Source organism: Aulostomus chinensis, chromosome 2, assembly GCF_037954235.1.
Source record: "Aulostomus chinensis isolate RoL2024-O1b breed Wild chromosome 2, RoL_Achi_v1.0, whole genome shotgun sequence".
In the NCBI taxonomy this organism is placed as follows: domain Eukaryota; kingdom Metazoa; phylum Chordata; class Actinopteri; order Syngnathiformes; family Aulostomidae; genus Aulostomus; species Aulostomus chinensis.
Window position 1 is genome coordinate 24,011,981 of NC_141321.1, and position 23,208 is coordinate 24,035,188.

Sequence of the window (23,208 nt, forward strand, 5' to 3'; positions counted from 1 at the left end):
GGTGATGTGAAAATATAGATGGAACTTCACTTGTGTGCTTAGCAAAAAGAGACTTTTATTGTTAGCATTCGCTGCTACCAGGAGGGACACCTTCCCCCTCCTCACTCTATTTGCAACGTCCTCTCATCCGTGATGCTTTCATCTTTCTCTTCTTTGGAGGATGATCAGTGGGTACTTTGGTGTAATTGTGTAGCGTTGTGTTATTACCGGTTTTCAAAAGCACACAATGGATGAGCAGTCCACTGGCATCAGCACTAAGCCTTAATGTTGCTGCGTGTCTTGTTTGGGTGTGTATGTTTTCTTACTTTGACCACACAGGTTCTTAATGTTATATTTCCAAAGTTAATTTCAACAATCATTATAAACATAATCATTCACTGGTTAAAATCATGACAGCCTTGCCTGCATTCAAATTAGCACCGAAGAGCATGGTACCTCATGCTGCTACAGTCGTCTGAAATTGGCTTTATAACATTCAGTAAAAGAACGATGAAGTCGACATCCAGAAGGTTAGGAAGATGAATTAATGTAATTATAGCTCGCTTCAGGGGGATTTTATTTGTATGTACTACTGTTTGATGTGAATTCACCCACACTCACGCAGCCTAAGCATCTCTTGTAAGATGGCTGTACTGACGATGTCACACAAAGTGTAGTCACCAGATGGTAGCAGATCTTCATGACCAGAGGGAGGGACTGTCACTGAAATTCTCAATAACATTGACTCAGAGGTGTCAGACAGTACCCAAGCCTGAAACTGATTTGACTGTGTTGAGCCGGTGCCATTTGTCCTGCAAGCATGCATTGTCTCTGTATTGTACCCTTCCTCCACATATGACGAATATAGTGTGAATCCATCCAGTGTGTTGCTCATATTTGTGATTTTTACTGGGTCATACAACTAATAATATAAGGGTTAGTGCAGTCCAGTTTTAAAGGAACACGCTGACTTTTCGGTAACTACGCATTTTTTGCCACCATCCCCAGAGCCTGGCAAGTGCATAGATATCCATTTTAAGCGGTAGGGACCTACAGAGACCAGCTGATCACTATTTGGCTTAGCAAAACCTTTTTTGAGTGTAAGAGTTACTGCTGCTAATCACGGCCTAGTTTATAAAAGAGGATGAGGGTGGCAATAATTTGTGGACAAGCCAAGTTCCTGAGCCTTATCCCTGATGATTTTTAACAGAGCTACGCCAGCACGTCCAACCATTATCATTCATTGTGCTCAGCTTGCTAGCTGTAAATTGGTATCAGCTCCTTTATGTACACACAGAGGAAAGAAGGGTGTCTATTTTGTTGTCTGGCTCTGAGGAAGCAATTTTTCTTAAACAAGCAAGTGTAATTTATGCAGTACACTAATGTAACATAATGTCGATGTGGAAATGTGTACTTTGGACTGTGATGTTTTATCATTGGGGTCACACTGTTAAAAATGATGTAATAGTATGACAACCTTCTGATTCATTGAAATGACTCTTTGACTTTGCAGGCAATGACTTTATAAAAAACAAGGGGCGGCATGGCTCAGAGGTAGAGTGGCTGTCTAGCAATCAAAGGGTTGCTGGTTTGATCCTCACTTCCCCCGGTAACCATGTTGAATTGCTCCTGATAGCCCTACGATGGACTGGTGACCCATCCAGGGTGAACCCCGCCTCTCGCCCAATGTCAGCTGGGATAGGCTCCAGCCCCCCCCCCCCCCCTTAATGGATAAGCTGTATAGAAAATGGATGGATGGATGGATGGACTTTGTAAAATATCTGCTTTTGTTGCCTACACAAAAACAAGCAGGCAGTTTGAGGCCTAGTAAACAGATAGAAAAAAAAAGTTTAATAAACGTGAGCATCCTGTAATTGTGTGAGCTAAAGCTGTTAGCATTTCCAGTCAAGATTGTGTAGACTTATTGTATAAATGGCTTAAGGGCCAAGAGGGCCCGACACAATTAACACAGGCGTTCAGTTTTCTTATTAAACACTAACATCTGTACATGAGCGGTTAAGACTAAGGGATCAGTTTGACACAGGTCTGACTTTATTAGACATTGATTGACAGTGCTGGACAGATACAGGCTCGGTTTTGTGAATAAATACAAAGAGATTACGCTGTGGGTGATAGAGCGTAGTTCTCACTAATGAAAGATGGAGAGTTCAACCTTTATTATGGCAGTTTGAACGGAGTGAAAATACACCTGGCGACATCACTGCAAGGATTTCTTATTGGCATTTGTGTCAGATTAGGCTGGCACTACCTTGTCCACAAGAAGCAAAATTTTAATTGCTGTTAACAAAGCCTTCAGTTATATACAATGAAGAATCTCCAACATTTATCTTTGCATGACAACTGCTACTCTGAAAAAAACAAAGTCTTGCCACGTCTATTTGTCCAATTTGTAGTCGTCATTATAGTCCTAATTTTATTTCAAAAAGTCTTCAGCAGTAGCAAGATATCTTGAAAACACATTAAAAACAAGCTCATCTTGCCAAAATGCCCCTTTTTAGGTGATTTTGTCATACATCAAATTCAACGCAATTTTTTGATTGGAATTAGACAAATGTACTTGGCAAACATTGTTTTTTGCAGTTTAATAGCTTTGTGAGCTGTACTGTTACGTTGTTCTAAAGAAATCAACATTTTTGTCATTTGACTCCATGAAGAAACAAGACCCATCTCAGTATGATCAATGAGCAGGGCTACTTGAACAAGAACAAAAAAAAACCCACAGCAGTTCACTTAGAAATCCTCAGCTTTTAAAGGCAGGGAGCATACAGGAAGTGCAAGTTAAACAGACCACACATCCTTCCCAGAGCCAGAGAAGAAGATGGGTCCCTTCAGTGGGTGCAGTGGGGAGCTGAGGCTCACAGAGACCAGCTGACCACTTGTTAGCTCTGTTCAATGGATGAATGCAGATAAGCATAACTCTGTCAAAGTTTATCAAATAAATAAGGCTCAGGATCTTGATGACCTGAAGTAATCATCCTCATCCTCGCTTATAAAGTCAGCCATGAGTAATAGTTGTTGGCAAAAGTTACATTTGGACTTATCAGGGGCTGCATGAAATCACTGCTTCTGGGACTAAAGAGTCAGGAAAGTAGTTCCAATCATGTGTCTGATTTAAGTTATGTATAATACTCGTTATATACTAGTTATAATAATACTAGCAAGATTATTTTGGAGAAAAGTGTATTTGATGACTTTTGATTGAGGTATGTTAACGCTTCCCACCGACTATAATTTTTGGTGCTAAGCTAACTAGCAAGCACCTGGTCTCTGTGGGTCTCAGCTTCCTAATGCACACACAGGAGAGAAAAGTATCCATCCTCTTTTCTGGCTCTCAGGAACATAGCAAATAACTTCCCAAAAAGTAGCCATGTTCCCTTTAATCAATATTTCTTTTGAAACCCACTCAAATCCATTTCAGCAACCTTAATATTCTTATGGAGGTTTTAATTTGGCCATTGATGTTCCACTGGCTTATACATTCCCATTTCTTGGTTGTTTGCTAAGTAACTGTTGTGTCAGGCATTACAACATCACTTTGTGTTGAGGACAACATTGTCAACAGCACCTCATAAGACAACAACTTCTCAACAGCTCTGCGATTAGTACAAAGAACATGATTTCTACTTAGTAAAATACAATTGCTCTTTGGACATCATTTACAGTACAATAGAGTAGAAGAAGATTGTTGTCAGCATTACACCACATCTGCACATTCAGAAAACACGTGACATGGAGTTCCCTGCAGATCAAGTCCTCTATGATGCATCTGCCCTGCAGTTCAAGACAATATTACAACAGTAACATTCTCAACATCTCCCCATATAAAAATAGAATAAATAACAACCATATATGTATAACATATTGTATTGTATCCGGGTAAGACATGAGAAGCTTTAAAGAAAAAATATTTCCATTCATTACACATTTATATATAACCTCATATCTTATCAAGTCTTGTTGTACAGAGAGTAAGCAGCACATGAGACACTCTGGTGACTAAGACAGTGTTTTTATACCTGCAGCAAGGATGTGTATGATTTTTTTTTGTGCAACTATGTTTGATGTCTCAGTTTTATTATAAACAAACTGCAGTTGTCCACCAGATGGCATTGATACGCACCCGATAAAAACACAACAGTAGGGTTGACCTTTGTCTATCAGGCACATTCTAAAGGGAGTTGAATGTGCAAGTTTTATTACTATGATAATTTAAAAATCACAAAACGGTAAGAGACTGGGTATAGTACAATGGTTAGTCAAATTTAATCCAGCTACAACATAGCGCCTGACTCTTGATACGTTACCCAGCGGTCTGTCTAGGAAACAGGCTAAAGCAGCTACAAGTGTGAGATGTGTCGACTGGACTGGTTTAGTTTAGATGTGAGGAGACAATAGGTGACAACAGAGGGGAGGACAGAACAGGAGGGGAGACGGAGAACCCAGAGAAGAGGGCAGACAACAAGACTGAAGATGTATCCTCTATTTATTGTTCAGCTCTTGCCTCAGCCGGCAGCCCACAGCAGTGATCAGTGCAGCTCCTTTCCCGCTGCCATCCTCTGAAAGCAGGAAGTTGACGTCACACTGAGGAGCCAGTTCATTGACTGTCTGGTGCATGATGCCGGAGAAGCTACGCAGACAAAACAATGGACAACATGTTAAGTGATGAACTGCATTTTGCCTGTTCAACTACAGCAGACAACAAACCTCCAAAAAAGTGGGAAAAAAACTCTTGTATTTTTAACTGCAAGATCCAGGCAGAGACTTATTCACCATCCTTCCTTTATTCTTACTCATAAACACCACAAAATGTTTAATCATTGCATTTCCAAAAAGCATTGTTTTAAAATACAATAAAATACTTCAAGAGTTTAATAAATTTGTTTTTAATGTAATATTGCTGGGAGAAAAGTGCTATGTTAAACACAATTAAATTGTCCCTCCACTGCCCATGCCACACCCCTCCAACAAGTTTGGTGAAAATCTGCATCATATTTTATCAGAGTTCCCCTGATAGACAGACAAAGGAAACTAATACTATATAACCTTCTTGGCACAGGTATAATAGAGCAAATCCAGATCATTTTAAGATAAAGGAGACGTCAAAGACGCTGTACCTCTGACCTGATTCAGTCAGAAGTGGAGGAAACAAATGGCAGCCATATTCACAAACTGTCTTGTTATAATAGTGCTTTTTAATTTTTTTTATACCACCCGTGAACCCCCCTCATGCCCGAAGGCAGCTGGACTCACTGTGGATGTAGTTTGTAGAGGGTCCCATCTACCCCCACAGTTATTTTCAAATGGTCCAGTCCGCGGTTCTCTCTGATTTTATCTACCACCGCCGCCATTCCTGCCCCACACAGCTGAGCTGCACGATGTGACACGGCTCCACATACCTGTGTAACAATGAAAGCTGTTATTATTATCGCAACACTTATCAGTTACAAACATTGGAAGTAAATATATGGCCCCATCCAGGTTGAACTCCGCCTCTCGCCCAACGTCAGCTGGGACAGGCTCCAGGCCCCCCCCACGACCCTTAACAGGATAAGAAGTAGAAAATGGATGGAAGGAATGGATAGAAGTACATTTAACCTCATATTTTTGTTAAATAACTCTCCTCTACAGTCGCACACACTCTATTGCCTTTGGCAAACCATGACTGAGAAAAAGATCAGCAGGGTTTCTTCACCATTTGCAGCTGTTTGTCCCAAACCAACACCATCTGAGGTACCACAAGAGTCTGCTGATTCCTTGAAATGTCTGGGATATGGGTGTGTATGATTAAAAAAAAATCTCATTCTCTGCTTTATAGAAGGATTACTTCAGGAATTCATCCACTAAAACTGTTTTTAAACACATGAAAAATGCTCTTATGGTTGGTTATACACCGATATACTGTACAACTCCATACTTTACCTCTTTAACTATGATACTGTCGTCACAGGTGCTGTCCAGCCCCAAGTGTTGTAAGATGGATCTGACTTGCAGCAAAGCCAATCTGTCACTGTAGAAAGACATAGACACAAGAATGAGTCACAACGAAATACAACATTTGAAGAATAACGTAAGAACATAAGTGGCTTTGTAGTTCAAACAAAAGTTCAGGGTGTCATTTTACCTCTCTATCTGAGAGAGGAACTTGGTCTCGAAGATACCTCGGGTCTTCAGTGTTTCAGAAATCTGACCTCTGAAGAGGAAACCTCTCTTGGTCATATCTATTAGGATGTTCCGCACAATTTCACCGAGGTACATGCCACTGCACATTTTCTCATATCTGTGATATACACAAAGACACATAAGAAACATATCAATACACACATATTATCCACACTGTAACAATCGTGTATGAATAAAAGTACAGGAAATAAAATCTCACTACGCAAGCAGAAGACAGCAACACAGAGGAGAGATAGAGAGAGAGAGAGAGAGAAAGAGGGGGAGAAAGAGGGAAAGAGAGAGAGATTTTAACCTTTGTTTGCCTGGATTGAGGGAGAAGTCATCTACAGCACGGTCATACTCTGTCCTAATGTCATCAAGGCATCCGTTATCTCCAAACGCCCCCCACTCCATGTTGACACACATGCGTCCATCATCTCCTTCGATCATCTCAATGTTCCTCATCTCCTCCATGTAACAAGCATTACTGCCAGTGCCTGTAAACAGCTACATGCTTAATATAAATATAAAACTGCATGGAAAGCTGTAGGTTCATTAGAAATATAGTGTAAACTGACCAGCAATGAGCCCAATCTCACAGGTGGGCTCTTCGTAAGCACAGGTCATCATGGTTCCCACTGTATCATTGACCACAGCCACAACATCCAGGTCGAATTCCTCAAAAAGAAACGCAGAATAAAAGTCATATTTCATATCTGATCTAACATTAAAGCAACATGCTCTTTTCCTCCAGAAATCCTACTTCTCTCCTCTTGATGGCCTCCCTCAACAGTCCCACCACATCTTCTCCCTCGCAGTCTGTCGCCTTGAACCCTTTGGTCCATGTCACCAGGATGCCCTGTGTACAAATACACTCAATTACAAGTTGTGTAAACCATACAAGTGCTATTCTGGGACTCATGAACCCTGCATAGAAGGAAGCAGCAGGGAAGAACGCAAAGAGCTGCACACTCACAGCGTCCAGGCTGGTCTGTCGGCACGGGAACGAGAAGGTGAAGCCCAGAGGAAGACGAGTATTCTTCATCCCCATGTAGTCCAGGAAGTCACTTATACAATGCACAATGTGATCAAACAACTGAAAGAGGAAGAAATATATCAAAGTGTGAAAAGCCATGGTGGGTTTTAAATGGCAAGTCCCTTTTTATTTCAAAAACTGGTATAAATGAATAAGGAAGTAAGGAAGAGAAAACAAATGTACTTCAGGATATTGCATATTTTACTCTTTGCATAACTCCATAGCAGATCATTTGTCTTGAGTTGGGATAGGAAACACTGTATTTTATAGTCCTTTGTTAGATTGAGCTTTAACTTACATAGTGCAGAGCTGCTGATTTATTATACTATCATTGATGTTGAGGTTCTTTGAAATGACTCATTCCCCAGTAAATACATAAAATATTCTACAGTGTGGTTCCAATAAAAAAAATATCATTTCAATTTGTATTTTCAGTTCATCTAAGAAGTCTGGAGTATGACAAAACACAACTTTTCAACTAGTTTTTCACCAAATACAACAAACTAGTAAAATGATAAGGTAGCACAATGTTCCAGAGATGTCAGAGTCCTGAAAAGAAGTCTGCTCTGGCAAAATATGTGAAAGTAGCAGTGAAACCTCACAATAAAACTGTGGCATATCTACTGTATTCTAACGTCATACTCCTGCGCAACACAGGAGAGACAGAAATAGGTGATGTGTTGGGAGTGAAAAGGTCAAAGGTCACAGACGAACATGATTAGCCTCAGTCAGCACATGAGTTAAATTCAAGATCAATTCAATGCTAATCCCGAGCAACATACCTGCCTGTCAATCTATTCGGTTTCCTGCTTGTTACTGTGCCACTTACAAGCTACTTAACTCTGAGCTCACAGCTTCCCACAATCAACCTCCATCCTAACTCCTCTCACATCACCACCACCACCAGAGTGACATACATCTGGACATATTTGACACTCTCTCTTACTATTTCTAACAAGCCTGATCCATCCTCTTAAAAAAACTCAGAAACCCACCTCCTCTAATGCACATCCACCCTATGAGGAAACTGATTTTCGCTGATAATGTCAAAATTTCCTTATTCTGGTCACTAGCAAGTGTTATATCAAGCCTCGCAGCTTACGTAGTTAGCATTTCAGTGTCACCTATTATGAAGGTGGACATCTCATTGTACTGGTAAAATTCTGAACCCTGTTGAAGGAGAGTGAGGTGTATGAAGCAATAACTGCTTGTCACTGTTACAACTTGGAACTTTTGCACAAATTCACAGTATAAAGAGTAATAGATGATGTATCTCACCTCTTCTCCTGTGCCCTGCATCACCTCTAAAGGAATGGCGTAGATCTTGTTGTGCATCTCCACTGTTCTTCTCTTCCCAGAACGAATCTTTACCAACAGGACTCTGAAGTTGGTTCCTCCTAAATCCAAAGCCAGGAAATCACCATTTTCTGAAGACACACAGATTAGACAAGTAAATAAACGGTGACTGTGTCAAACACACAAGTAGCAGGGATATGTTTGACGATTCATTTAACCAGGCTCCGTGTAATATCTCCAGATACATGCAGTGGCATTTCAGTGTCTTAAATTAAAAGGGATCATTTGGACTTTGTGAACTTGGTCACAGGGGGGCCTGACACCAGCTGCTACGCTCTCTTGTCCGCAGATGACTCAGAAGTCACCTGCTACATTTATGTGCATGTGAATATGTGAGGTTGTGTTGTGGTCAGAATGGAACATGACTCTTTTATTGTGGCCTTTTAAGTTGCCCTAAAGGTCATTATGTATATGTCAGTCATAAGATGAGGAGATGTATGATGCACCATACATGATTATGTTGTCTCCTGAATGTCTGGACATATTCCCAGAGCTCTAACTTGTGACCTCGTTGCTCCACTGTAATCTGATGCATAAAGTCAAGACACAAAATGTTAAGCAGATAATATGTAATGCTTTCTGTTCCCTTTACTTTCAACCTATAAACAAGTACCTTCAGTCAGACATCGGAGACTGTGTAGTGGTCGTTTTATTATTCATCATGCATGTATGTGTTTTTGAAAAGTGAGCTCAGGAATACATTGTGTCAGTGAGTGTCTTCACAAGAATAGAAGCAAAAAAGTGTATGTACTTCACCTGAGCCATCAGGAGTGCTTCGAACGAATGTAGGCAGCATTTTGACCGTAGCAGTGTCCTGAGTGCTCTTCGAAAGGCCATTTTGGATCTCTATCCTCATTCGTTTCTTCACCTGGAGAAAGCAAGAGTTGTATTTTAAAAGCCAGCTAGACTCACACGCACCCAGTTAACTGGTCGTAAGTGTGATTTGGGGCCCAAGAGGTCCTTTCCCTCCCCGCTCACCTCAAGCAGTTGTTCAGTCGTCAGACGGAACTCTGCCAGTGTTTCGGCAATTAGTCTGGATTGCTCGGCAAGACGATAAGCCACCGCTGTCACCATGGCTGCTCCCTTTCCACTGCCACTCTCTGACAGGAGGAATCGAACATCAGAGTCTGGGACCAACCGACGGACTGCCTTATGAAGACGACGGGCATACCTGAAATATATTTGCCAGGTGTTGACAGTGTTAACGATGTACTGTTGATTTAAAAACAAACGTCTGTTTCCATCTCCTCATTACTCACTGTGGGTGCATCTTATAGAGAGATCCATCAATGCCGACTGTGGTCCGGAGTCGTGCCACGCCTTTGTTCTCCTTCAACCTCTTAAGGATGGCAGCCAGTGTGGCAGCTATCAAGTTAGCTGACCGGAAAGACACAATGGTACAAACCTGATAGAAAAAGTGAGAACAATATCAGCTAATAAGCATCAAATTAACAACATCTTTTTAAACTCCTCAGATTCTCAGAGTAGCAGAAAATGGCCATTTGTTTGAGACTGAAAAGCATCTTGGAAGTATTTTGATCTTCCATATGCTATATATTTTACATAATGATGTTTAACTCAAAAAAAATCAAATACCTGAGTACAGTTTCATACTTTATTGCCTCCCTGACCTCTGTAGCAGGAGGGATTCACATAATTTAGGAGCTAATTTAGCAACAATACACACATGCTGCACGGCGATGCAGTCTTCAGTTGAGGGCTCCACACCAAGCCTGGTTAAAATCTCTCTGGCTTTGGTTAATCCCTCCTTACTCCTAAACAAGAGGGAGAGGGAGAGGGAGAGAGAGAGAGGGAGAGAGAGAGAGAGAGTGAGAGAGAGAGAGATGATGATGATGAGATTAATGACCAAATTAAGCAAATGCATGATCATAAAAGTCTATGTCATCCTTTAATGTGACTTACTTCTCAATAGCTGAGATATGCTTGGTCTCAAACTTTCCTTTAGTAAGAAGCTCGGGGGTTATTCTTCCCTCGAACAGAAGACCCTCTCTGGCCATCTTCACCAGAATGAGACGAACCAGCTCCCCCATGTACATGCCACTCACCATCTTCTCAAAGCTGCAGTGCAATAGAAAAAAAGGGGAAAAGACTAAACTTAAAAGATTAATTGTGATTTGTACTGATTATCTTTCGTTCTGTTGAGAACTATAAAAAACAAAAGGTAGAGTAATTTGGGTTTTGTGTGTCAGTTCAATAACAGTAACTTTAATCAGATCAGTGAGAGTTTGGCGCTTACAGCTGTTTGCCAGGGTTGAGAGAGCCTCGGTCAATCTCCCTGTCAAACTCGGTCCTGATGTCTTCTAGCCTGCCATCATCTCCAAAAGCCCCCCACTCAGTGTTCACACACATCCTGCCCTCGTCTCCCTCCACCAGGTCGATGTGACGCAGTTCCTCCATGTAGCAGGCGTTGGTACCAGTACCTGAACACACACACACAACATGTGACCTTCAAATGTCTTCTTTCCTTCCTTGACATCGTTTTTGGCCCACATTAGATTTTATTGAATTCATCAAATTTCAAGTTACCAGTTATCAATATGTATTAGAATGATCATTTAAGAATTTAGAGCAAATGTAGTTGTGATACCAATGATAATCCCGACTTCACAGCGCTGGTCATCAAAACCACAGGTCATCATAGTTCCCACGGTGTCATTCACTACTGCCATGATGTCCGCGTCATAGTCCTGAAATAATTAGAAAGAATTCAATTAAATTCTTCAGGGTGACTGAAGCTCACAGGGATGAAAAGGTTGGCGTCTTGTCAGAGTTAGTGCCTTGAAAGATTATAACTTACTCCTCGGTTCTTAATTGCTTTGTTGAGCAGTTTGACAACATCCATCCCCTCAACTCCACTGGCCTTGAAACGCTTTGTCCACGTTGTCAGATGCCCCTGCAGACAAATAGAGAGAGTGAAAAGCAACTTTAGCATCAAAACATGGCAAACTGGGTGACTTCGAGAAGCTCATGAATCCAACATCAGTTTTTCTGGGAACTTTTGTCTTACCTCATCTAGTTTGGTTTGGTGAACAGGGAAAGAGAAGGTAAACCCAACTGGGAGTTTCTTGTCTTTGATGTTTTGTTTTTCCATGAAGTCCCCGAGACACTCTGCCACATGGTCGAACAGCTGGAACAGAGGTGGAGAGAGGCAGAGAGAGGGAGGTTGTCTCAGATGAAGCTGTGTGTTGCGTGTGTGTGTGTGTGTGTGTGTGTGTGTGTGTGTGTGTGTGTGTGTGTGTGTGTGTGTGTGTGTGTGTGTGTGTGTGTGTATGACTGCATTTCAGTATAAACATACTCTGGTTCCACTGCCGTGTATGATGTCCTCTGGCGTGTCATAGATTTGACTCTCCATCTGAACAGTCTGTTTCTTCTCATGGCTCACTTTGACACGAAGGATCCGGAAGTTACTTCCTCCCAAATCCAAAGCAATGAAGTCACCTTTCTCTGTTCAGACAGAAAGATAAGAGAAGAAGGAAAGAAAGAGTGGAGGACAGTGGGAGACAATGGTAAACACAGGGTATTATTTACATTTGGGGTTTTTGTTTTTTCATTCAGCAAGCTTTCAGTGCCTTATTAAAATGTCAACCCTATTGTGGGTCTGACTTTCTTATTGTAACCTGGCTACCCCCTGAGTAATAAGTTGTACAGAAGATCCAATGCAACAGGTTCTCATTTTATATTACAAGAGGGCTGTACTTGTACTAGTAGTACTGTAATGCTCTACTGTAATGCCACTTCTAACCCCTGGGACTAACACACTTACCATGTTAGGGACTTGTTGTTCCTGACTGACTGATACTGGGCCTGCTAAATAAAATTTCAGGCCAACAGTTCAGCTTCTCTGGTCTGAACAGTTGATGAGGAGTTTCTTTTTTTTTTTCCACAGAGAAAAATCGGAGTAAACCAAAATGTGTCCCTATGAACTGCATGAGAACGTTTGCTGCACTTGTTGGTGAATGGCTGCAGTCTTACAAATGGCTTCTTTCTGCAGGAGCTTGCAGACAGAGATGGTCTTTTAAGTAATGTGGTGGCACCCGTGCTCACCTCCACCAAGGCTACTAACATCAGCCTGATATCTCCCCCTCATCCTCCCAGACTGCAAGCTTTTACCTCCAACGCTAATTCACGTCTCACTCATCCAGACACTCCTCTCACGACTGATGAGGTTCATCTTCTTTGTGCATGTTTATTTATAATAACAACTCAATTGGCACTTGGACTTGACTTATCTCCCCTTTTTGTCACTTACATCGAACTAGGCTGAGTCAGGCATGTCTGAGGGGGGGACAAAGACAGAAGATATGACGAAGCTCCTGTGGTCTCATGTTCTTTCATGCATATTTCTGGAACTTAATTGTATGCCTTCTGGTATATATACCTTCACAACTGGTTACAGGAGTCTTGAGGGCCATATGTGCAGAATTAGCTTGATAGGTGGGTTGGATCAAGGTTAGATTGTATTATCAACATAAATGGACCAAACCAGAATTTGTGCAGTACCAGGAGCCAACTGAGACCACCTCAAGAACAGGTCAGCTTCATTGCTGTATTCATCTATCCATGCATTTTCTATACTGCTCATCCATAAAGGGATGTGTGTGTGTGTGTGTGTGGGGGGGGGGGGGGGGGGCCTTTTGCAGTTTTCACACCAGCCCAAACAAAATGCACCAAGAGGAAAAACACCCTGGAGTGTATACGAGCGCATCAACAAGTGGTATCTGTATCTATTAGCCGAACAGTTTTAAAGGTTTCTCACGAGATAAACAGCAGCTGCGGTCCGTCTCTTATCTCAGCTCATTGGAAACAGGACTGAGTGTGCACTCATATTAAACATGATCTGGCTGGTGTTGCCCAACATATACGCTGCTTCTTATTACTCTGTTTACCTACACGCAATGTAATGATCCAGTACAAAAAGAAAAGCATTAGAAAAATGTGGAAAAAGAAAGAACTTCCACAGTCCGGGCTAGATTACTATTTTCTGTACAGTATTTTGTAAATATATTACATGTATTGTAAATATTATGTATAATTTCCCTTTTACTTTCATGTTCATTTGTTTACAAAATGTGCCACTTAAATTAACTTAATGTTGAATTTCAAGTTTGGTGACTCGTGTAAACCAACATGTGAAAGGATGGTTGTAATGGCAGACACCAGCCTAAACTACTACCAACAACATAGAGATCACAATGACTTTACAGTTACACAAGAACTTATCCAAAACATATTCATCCTGGCCATTTTGAATCACTTAATGCCTGGTAGTATCTGTTCTTCAGTGCTTTTACTGATACATACATTAAAAAATGATTCGAAAATTACTAACAATGAATTAGACAACTTTGGGAGGATAAGTTACAGTATATCCCAGTATACATAACACCAGTGTGGCATATTCCTTCCTGATCTCTCATGTGCAGTCATATAGCTTTAGGACTCCAATGTTAACGGAAGCTGTCTGCTCTAACAATAGCGGCAGGATTAGTCTTGGTCTGTGTGTGTTTGTGTGAAAGAGCACGTAGATTCAATATTTTTACGTGTGTGCATGTGAGAGGGAGAGAGGGAGAGTAAGAGAAAGAAGCTGTAATAGGATTCACTTCCGTTCAGCTGTCTAAGGTAACCTAAGTTGACTCCACTTTAAGGGGATGGACATTGTCCTCTCTGAGAGTAGCACGTACAAGAGATGAACACATTCTGACTCACATTCACGAGACTTACTCAGGCACGGTGACCGTAATAAATACCTATCAGACAGTAACTATGATGTCATGCCATGGACGATATTATTTTAAGAGTGTGCTCACCATACCATAGGGAAATTGTGGTTAAACGTATAACAGTTTTCTGTGTGGGTTTGTTTTTATATCTGTATCCTAAATGTCAATTAATATAAACTCTGTGGATCTTTGGCTGTTGTGAAAGAGGAACATTTTGCCTTGCAGCTAATAGAAACTCATTTTCCATGATCTCCCTGTGCTCTTTGGGTTTCCTCCCACTGGCTGGAGGCCAACAAATGACAAAATTCTTTTTGTGGTAATGATCTGTAGCTCGGTATGCAGTTTGGCCTCAGATTACATTGATTCTTCAAGATTCATTCATAGAGCAACCGTGTAGTGACTCTGACTTCATGCCGGCAGTTCACTGCACTGACCTGAGCCATCGGGGATTGACCGCACAAATGTTGGCAACATCTTCAGGGCAGCAGTTGGGTTTGTGTCCCGACCCAGTCCTTTGACCAGCTCGATGCGAAACCGCTGCATGATGTCCCGTAACGTCTCATCAGAGAAGCGCATCGAGTACAGGTACTTATCAATCTGGAAATGCACACAAGAAAATAAATTCATCAGTACTCAGAATCTGGAGTTTCAATGCATAACTAACTTTAATAATGTCTACACTCTAGAAGCTAAAGCTACTGGCAAAGCTGATCAATGCCCACCGAGATGCCCGGCAGTTCCCAAACTCTGTAACAGAGGGTCTTTGCATTGCACAAGGGCACGGAGGAACCACAGAGCATAGGCACAGGGGATGAACCCAGCACAGCAACCGAGAGAGCAACTCTGAGGGAGCCTGTATGACATAAATGGTAAATAGCTATTTACAACTGTATAGTTCCCTTCCAGTTTAACAGCACCAAAATGGTATGACACCATATCTTGTTCAAGAAACAATACTCTGATTACAAGATGGCCAATCTACCACCTGAGCCAGTCCCAGGAGTACCTAGATTTACTGGATTTACTCATGAAGTCACCTCAATTATAAATAAGATGAATGCAGTGGCTATAACTAAGTCCCCGTACTGTAATGCTTTTAGTTTTCAATGAAGATAATCCCCTTCTTGACCTGTCTGACCAATCAGAGCTAGGATCAGTTCAGAATGATCCCAGCCCTGCTTAACCCAGAAAAAGTTAGATATACTCAGTAACAAAATATCCATATCTTCCTTTCTCGCCGAATGCTGAGTAATTCTTTCGTAACGTGACACATCGTAGCTGTGAGCAGTGAGATGGACAGCAAGAGCAAAGTTACAGGAAGAATCACACTCATTCAGTAATTATTGAGGCAATATTACACATAAGGGTGTGTACCCTGTGGATTTATGATGAGTATCATAGTTGTGATATGGAGGAGGACACACCCGTCAAAGTCAAAAACTTGTGTGGTTACCGTAAGGCTCAGAATCACATCAAATCATAAATCCTAGTTCTGGGACACATACTGTATCTGTCTTGACTGGAAACTGAGCACCATCTAAGTGCCATGCATACACAACAGTCTGGGCTGTCTGACATCTCACCAAGAGGATATTAAAACATCCTGTTGTTGCATCACATTTTAGGATGAAGCAATTATCTGCTTTATGATTTGGGAGAGCCACAAACAAAGAGCACTATATCACCCACACCTTTTTTTCCTTCCTTAAATATCATTATGTACACATATGTGACCCTGTAAGATAATTAATGTTACTCATTGTAACACATGTCAGATGGGATTGTAGTAACTTCCTGTTTTATGTGTCACGTATGTTTCCTGGAAAGCTCTGGTCTTTCGTAACTGGGTCATTACAAAGTCATTGTGGGTGCTGGTGTATTTACAGCGTGGCATTTGAAGCTGGAGGCCACAGACATTGTCTTTTACTCTTCTGTGAACCCAAACAAATCCAATGCGTCTGAGGTAAAAAGCTACAATTAGGAGAAATTCACTGTACGCTACTAGACAGTGAGTCCATTATGGATTCTGGATGGAAAAGCACATTAGATACAATAATATTTAATATATATGTGTGTACTGCAGAGGAATTTATTATGACAACATGATGGCATAGCTAATTAAGCTCTGATTTGTAATGAGGCCTTTTTTCTTTACCTGTAGTTTTTGTCATATAGTAGATTTATGGACTCAAACTGGTAAAGACCAGGATGTCATGTTTAAACTGTATAAACAAGTTGTGAGTGTTCAAGGATGGAACAGTTTACATCTGTTTACCACTCAGTAGGTGCTACATTCCCTATAATCTGACTAAATGTGGAGTCTGCCATGAGGATGAAAGCTCATTAGCACATGATGTGACCACTATAGAAGCCACAGCTGACAACGTGGAGCTCCTTCACCTCGACTGTTACAGTAAAACACATCAGATGTCAACTGTGTGCTCTGCAATTAAGTCTAGTTTCAAGAGCGACATGTCGGTGCGTGATAACACCCTCCCCACTTGGCATGTTCTCTCTCTTTTTAGAAAACACACTCTCTCTCACACACACACACACACATCTTATCATCACTTTCTTAACTGTAACACAAATCCCAAACCTCTTGCTTGACTCATCCAAACACACCAACTCAAATTTATTCATTTATTTTGATAACAATTTCGAATTGAACCAAAGAGGAATGGTACTCTCACCATATTTGTAATGCACTGTATAAAAAAGTATATAAAATGAGAAAATGAGCTAATTATTTGTTAAACCATTGTGGTGTCGTTGCTCACTGCATGGATTGAGTTAAAAAAAAACAACCTGCAGAGAACAAATTCTCATCCTGCTGATTCGTCCTAGATGGCATCCTCACAGCAAAGCATGTCAGCAGTCCAACCAGCGTGGGATGTTGATGAGTTATGACACCACCGGTTCCAACATATCATCTGTAAGTGTGAAAACATCTAATCTGACAAAATTTGAAACTCTTGGTAAATAAAACGATCTGACTTTTTGCTAGACTTCATCCCCTGGTCTGAGCCAATATTCATCCATCTATCCGAGCATTATCTGTCCCGCTAATCCAGTGCCACAGGAAGTTGGAGTCAATCCCAGCTAACACTGAGCGAGAGGCGGGGGTACACCCTGGACAGGTCACCAGTCAATCACAGGGCTGACGGACAGACACAGACAAATATTGCCCCTCACACTCAGATATTCTTGAGTCTTCATTAAACCTAATCGACTTGCAAGTTTTAGTTCTGCTGGATGAAGCTGAGGTCCCTGCTGAGAACCCACACAGACACGGTGAGAGCATGCAACCTCCAGAAAGGCCCAAACCTCTCCCTCCACCAGAGCCCTCTAAGCCAAACTCAACCTGAAAAATGTTTAAAAAAAAACAACAACAACAACAACGAGAAAAGTGAAAAGTGGGTGAAGGGCTGAGAGAGGCAGGAAGGGGCTGTAGGTGTTCAGTGATGCTCTTACCACAAAGTTGAGAGCAGCACAGAGTAGTTGTGCTAGATGGCTGACGCCAAAGCCGAGGCAAAACAGAAGAGCGAGAGAGTACAGTTGCAGTCTGAGTTGTCATGACTGGCGTAATATTAGAGGGCTATGACTCCTACTGAAGAGCTGTGATCAGAGGAGCTGCCTCTCTTGACTCTGATGAACAGCCTGTCATGGATATTTGGGATCTCTCATATGAAATCAGACCAGTCTGTGCTGTGAAAGGTCTGCTGGTGCAGGTGAGTGCTCTGAAGCACTATTCAGTTTGTAGCTCATTGCTTTGTCTTGTCCTTCCAGCTTTCTCCAAACCCTCAGACAGATTCAGGTAATGGAATTACATTAATTAGACTTAACCACACTAATCTAGATGGATAATAACTTCATGTAACCCTGCAGACTCTTGGCCCATCAGACAGTTTTAGCTCTTGACTGCTTTGTCAGTGAATTAGCTGGCTTTTATGTTTACACTCTCCTAGCTTTGATTCATAGTCAGGTTGCTTGCTTACAGTGAGAATGTGCTGCTCACTGAGAGAGAAGGCATCTTTAGCTGATCTACTTCAATAGCATTAGTTTTTTCAAAGCTGGGAGGACAGGTCCTGGGAGGAGTAAAGCCAAAAAATCTTGCTCCTAAGTTTAAACTTTCTCCACAACAAACAGTATCCATCGATGCCACCCTAAAATCCTTTTCCTGCACGGAAAGAAGCGAGTATCATTAAAATGCGACCGAGCACTAGAAGCCTTGACAAAGCATTTTAACACAGCCATCACATGAAGCCGCTTTCGAAAGAACAGTTGGCCACCTGACCCAACCTGAACCTAACACAGAGAGAAGAGATAATAATCATCTTCTGGCTAGGTGTATCACATAACAAAACAGGGTAAAACAATACTCAGTGGGGGGGGGGGGGGGTAACTTGTTGTGGCGCAATTAAAAAAAAAAAAAAGGGAAAAAGGAGTAAAATTTGCACTGCTCTGAGATTTCAAGCTGATTTTCTGGTTGTACTTCGCTAAATTTATTTAGTAAATTGTGAACTTCCAGATGGAAAATATGTCTGGCTGGAGTGAACACTACATCTCAGACATCACTATGTAAAATTTAGGATAAGGTCGCTTTCACAAAATAACTGGCAGGTGATTGGATGAAACATCTGTCCGATTGTGTCTACCGCCGCTAACTTCAACCAATCAGATCATCAGAACTGACGTAGAAGCTGAAAACAGTCTGGAGAAAAGGGGAAAATCTTTTCCGTGATGCAAGCCTTCAGTGCCAGTCTTTGCTCCTCTTCAATACTCTCCAATTCTGATGTATCTGATGCTCCAGCAGCATCTACGCCAACCTCTGAGGCAGTCACACTTACTATCACTTTCACAGGACTTTCCAGTTTTACATCTTTGACAGAGATCCAGAGTTTTTCACAGAAAAGTAACTTCCCCTTGAGAGGTGACATGAGGCCTTTCGTGCGTGTGTGTGTGTGTGTGTGTGTTTATGTGTCTAAATGCCATGTTTTCCTCTCAACACACCTCTGACATACAATGTTCTCTGACTCTGCCTGGAGCTTAGTTTTAAGAAAAGACCCCCCCCCCCCCCTTTCTCTGTCTTTTCTTTTCCTCACATTTTCTTCCTCCCACCTCCACGCCCCTCTTCTCTCCTTGTCCCTCTCTGTTTGCATTCCTCCAATGCCCTGTTCTCCTTGTCACCATGAGGTTGTTCAGGGAAGTGCTGTAATCTGACTCCATTGTGCACATACATGCGCCCACACACAGGTTTGCCATGTGGAAAAATACTGTCCTCTACACTGCCCTCTTCAGCACGTTCAGTTCACCCATCTCATTAAAACACACTCACACACACGCGCGCTGCTTCGGATGCTTGCTAACAGCTGACAGTTTAGAGTACTGTCAAGGACACTGCAGAGGACTGAGTGGAGATGCACTCAGCTGAGTGAGGCTCATTGCGAACTGCAGTCAGTTTGAGTGAAAACACAACAGTAATGGAAATATCTGTATCCTCTCACTTACAGCTCACATTTTGAGTTGTGTGTTTAGTAAAATACAAACAAGACAAGTTGCTAAGGCCGAGCCTGCTGTTGGAAAAGCTAACCAAAGCTACACACCTGGCAGGAGCATTGCAGGAGTGTGTGTATGTGTGTGTGTGTTTGTGTGTAAGCCTTCTCCTGTCACCTCTTGTCACATGGCTCAAAGCCGGCCTATTTTAGGGAGGCAGGGAGGGGAGAGAGCAGGAGTAAAGAGGGAGGGATATATGTTGTGTTACATCAGATTCTGAGTGCTGTTAATGTCTTTTATCTCTGTCATTTGATTTTGGCACATCGGACTGCTTTGTTTATTGCCTTGCATGATGAACTACACAGGAGGCACACAGAGGGGACGAATGACAGTGAAAAACATGGAGGAAGGAAGCTTTTGACTTCTTCTGCTTGTACAGGAAAACCCCAGAGCTCGATATAGGAATGTCTTGTGGGTGATCATGTATGACATCATCAGAGAGCGACCTTAAAGGGCCCCTGCCTCATATGCAAATCAAAAAGCACATGGTTTCATTCAAAGTATCTTTTACAGCCTCAAATGTTCAATTCAAGGAAAGAAATACACAACAAATGTAGTTGGTGAGTTTTAACAGATGTTGATACTACATTAGTGCTCAAGAAAGAACTGTGTTGGTTGCCAGGCAACACTATTTTATGGGCACATGCTTCCAGGATGTACCATTGGGGGTGTGAGAGACTTGAGCAGTTTTAACACGCCCAGGGAGTCTGAAGCCAACAGAAACTGGTTAAGTCACATTTTTTACCCAGAATCTGAATAAAGGGGCTGCTTTACTCATGAAAGACACATTCATGGACTTCACCTCCACCACCTTCTCCGCTTTCACGTTGAACTTTAATATGGTCAGTCATCAGATCAGCAATTTATGACAGACGGTAGTTGGAGGGTTGTAAATTATGTCAGTGGCTTTCCATACTGCTAAAACAAATGAAAGAGTGAGTGACTTCTGAATAAACTCTTAGCTCAGTTTCTTCTTTTTGTGGTCTATGTTGAGATCTTGATAAATGTAAGTGCATGTGTCACAGAGAAACTACAATTTCATTCAGCATTCATTTTTTTTGTCCAAAGCCACGTGCAACACAAACTAGTGACCCTCTCAAAAGTCACTATTCTTAATGTCAAGGTCCCACTTGTCCTTTCATCCTAGACTTCCACTCTCCTCCTTTGTACTCGCCACACCTCTCAAAGCTAACACAAATTCACCAATCAGACGCGTTTATGTATCTTACTACACACATCTCAGTGCAGATTTTCAAGTTTCTCTGCTCCAGTTTGATTTACAACTCATAGTGAAATGCAAAACCCTCTCTCTCTCTTCCTGCATGTCTTGTTCACTTCCGCAGTTAATTAAAATAAGTTCCAGACGTGTTCTTTCCTGGCAAAGAGTCTTATGGCAAAACTATAATGGAGACTTGAAGAGGAATAAACTCAATGACCCTCACTGACCACTCTCCTCCTGACCTTTACCTTTCTTCACTTTTCACTCATAGACAACACAGATGTCAAAAGGAGGTAGAAGAAACAGAGATCACTTACCTTTTTAACCTGATCATCCTTTAGTTCAGTAAAGTAGTAGGCGAGTAACTGGGCCGCAATCATCCTGCTCTTCTGTCTCTCTCACACACACATGCAGACACACACTCTTCCTCTATTTGTGACACGCACGCACACACTCACACACCAGTCAGGAGGAAAATCCAGATAAAATTGTAAAACCGCAGTACTACTGTGGCTCTACTTAGTTTAAAATAAGAAATCGTCTGTTTAAAAATATCCTGAGTCCAATCCAGTGTGGTTTAAAATAGACAGAGCTGCTTCATGTGAGCTTCAGTGTGCAGCTCTTCCCTCATGTGAGTAAAGCCAGGAAGCATGAGACAGCAGCAAGTTTAGCAGCAGGAGGCAGTGAGAGATAGAGGCAGAGAGGGCTGGACCATGAGCCCCTCCCACCATCTGTGAGGTCATTGGCTAAAAGGAGTGAGTGGCTTGGAGGGGGCAGTGCTTCTCTCTGTAATTGGCTGCTCTGATGGTGACTTGAAGGCAGAGATGGAGGAGGAAGGGCAACCCAGTGAGGAGGAGACGCAGGGAGGGGGAGGGAAAGACAGGGAAGTAAGGTGAGGGGGGTAATTTGGGTTTTATTGTTGCAAGGAAGTTATAAAGTTAAATTCCATTTAATGAGTGCTGGTGAGAAAATGACTCACAGTCACATTAGTCAAAGGACTCCAAGTTGTCTGTTGGATGGGTTAGCAGTGAAGAAGAGGAAGAATGAAGCAAAGGTGACAGTGAGAAGAATCAGAATCAGAATGGAGAGAGGAAGATCGCTGGAGGGTCCTGCCTCAGCTTCTGCTTCAGCTCCTCCCTCCTTCTGATGTCAGCGGACCTTCATTTGAGGTAAAAACATGAAACCTGACCAACAAGGTTTTTGTCCAAACTGGAACCACAAGTTAAAGGAGGTTTGTTGAACTCTCCTCCCAGACCTGGACCCAGTGTTAGCTGCCCTTAAAAAGGAATCTAGCAACGTCATTAAAGGCCTAACCCCGCCAGGCCAACACCGCCACCCACAGAAATACATTAGCTTGACCTTTCATCCACTCTATCCATCAAACATGTATTGTGTCATTAAATCTTTCTGTCTCTACGGCCACATTTTTGCACCATCACTCTGCCAGATGTTCCAATTGTGAGAAAAAAATTATCATTCAGTGTCTCACATAAAAAGCATGTTTATCTCACATAATAAAGACAGCATGAACTTAATTTCTAAACTTATTTCCTAACTTGTGGAATTTGAAGGGACGACTGAGTGAGCAGCCTTGATTCGTGATCTCCTGGCCCCACCCTCACAGGCTGTGGCTAAGGTCCCAAAGTGGAGCCTTATGATGATGTTTTCTTTAGTCCCATCGGTTTTGTAATGTCGCAACATCACCAAAACAGCAAAAGGGCACTCTGAATGGAGGACTTACATGACCAAATGAAAAAGAACATTCCAGAGGTTCTGTAAAGGTTCTATAAAGTTTTAGAATGTTTGTCACCTTTGGAGAACCTTCCCCGGAAGTCACCTCCTATGAGGGCACCTGCTTGTCTTCACTTCAGGAAGAAGGACAGCCATTCAGTCCAACAGCAGTTAACTCACTGGACCACCATGTCTCTGGCTCCACCATCCCCTCAGACAGACATGACATCATCATCATCATCATCATCATCATCAACAACAACACAATTACAAGTCTGTTAGCTGCTCCCTAGGGAACAATTACAGTCACAGTGCTGCATTTAAATGTGGATCTGATTTGACTTCCTAAATTTGTATTTTTGTTGTTGTTTTACCTTCATTACTGACTAATGTTGCGCAATTTATAAATG

The 23,208-nt window shown here is 41.9% G+C and overlaps 1 protein-coding gene across 2 annotated transcripts; it reads right to left on the minus strand.

Annotated features, from left to right (window-relative positions):
* Positions 1-1,987: 1,987 nt before the first annotated feature.
* Positions 1,988-21,812, minus strand: hk1 (hexokinase 1). Of its 2 annotated transcripts, none has more exons than XM_086185933.1 (21): positions 15,015-15,139; positions 14,727-14,889; positions 11,868-12,016; positions 11,580-11,699; positions 11,370-11,465; positions 11,160-11,259; positions 10,809-10,992; positions 10,475-10,630; positions 10,239-10,326; positions 9,811-9,956; positions 9,530-9,722; positions 9,308-9,419; positions 8,474-8,622; positions 7,136-7,255; positions 6,923-7,018; positions 6,738-6,837; positions 6,473-6,656; positions 6,122-6,277; positions 5,920-6,007; positions 5,251-5,396; positions 1,988-4,627 (listed from the first exon to the last, which is right to left on the minus strand). In XM_086185933.1, exons 1-21 carry the CDS (start codon positions 15,090-15,092, stop codon positions 4,480-4,482), a joined length of 2,772 nt encoding a protein of 923 aa, XP_086042059.1. In that variant the 5' UTR covers positions 15,093-15,139; the 3' UTR covers positions 1,988-4,479. The 2 variants fall into 2 exon arrangements, with proteins under 2 accessions (XP_086042059.1, XP_086042067.1); XM_086185941.1 differs by lacking the exon at positions 15,015-15,139 and adding an exon at positions 21,385-21,812 and having other exon boundaries at positions 1,991-4,627.
* Between the last annotated feature and the right edge of the window lie 1,396 nt (positions 21,813-23,208).

Excerpts from the sequence above, each read along its gene's own strand:
- hk1 (XM_086185933.1), bottom strand. The coding sequence starts at position 15,092 with ATGCTCTGTGGTTCCTCCGTGCCCTTGTGCAATGCAAAGACCCTCTGT. Across the intron at positions 9,723-9,810 it reads CTCTATAAGATGCACCCACA|GTATGCCCGTCGTCTTCATA; the intron begins GTGAGTAATGAG and ends AATATATTTCAG. Across the intron at positions 8,623-9,307 it reads AAGCACTCCTGATGGCTCAG|AAAATGGTGATTTCCTGGCT; the intron begins GTGAAGTACATA and ends GTGTGTCTTCAG.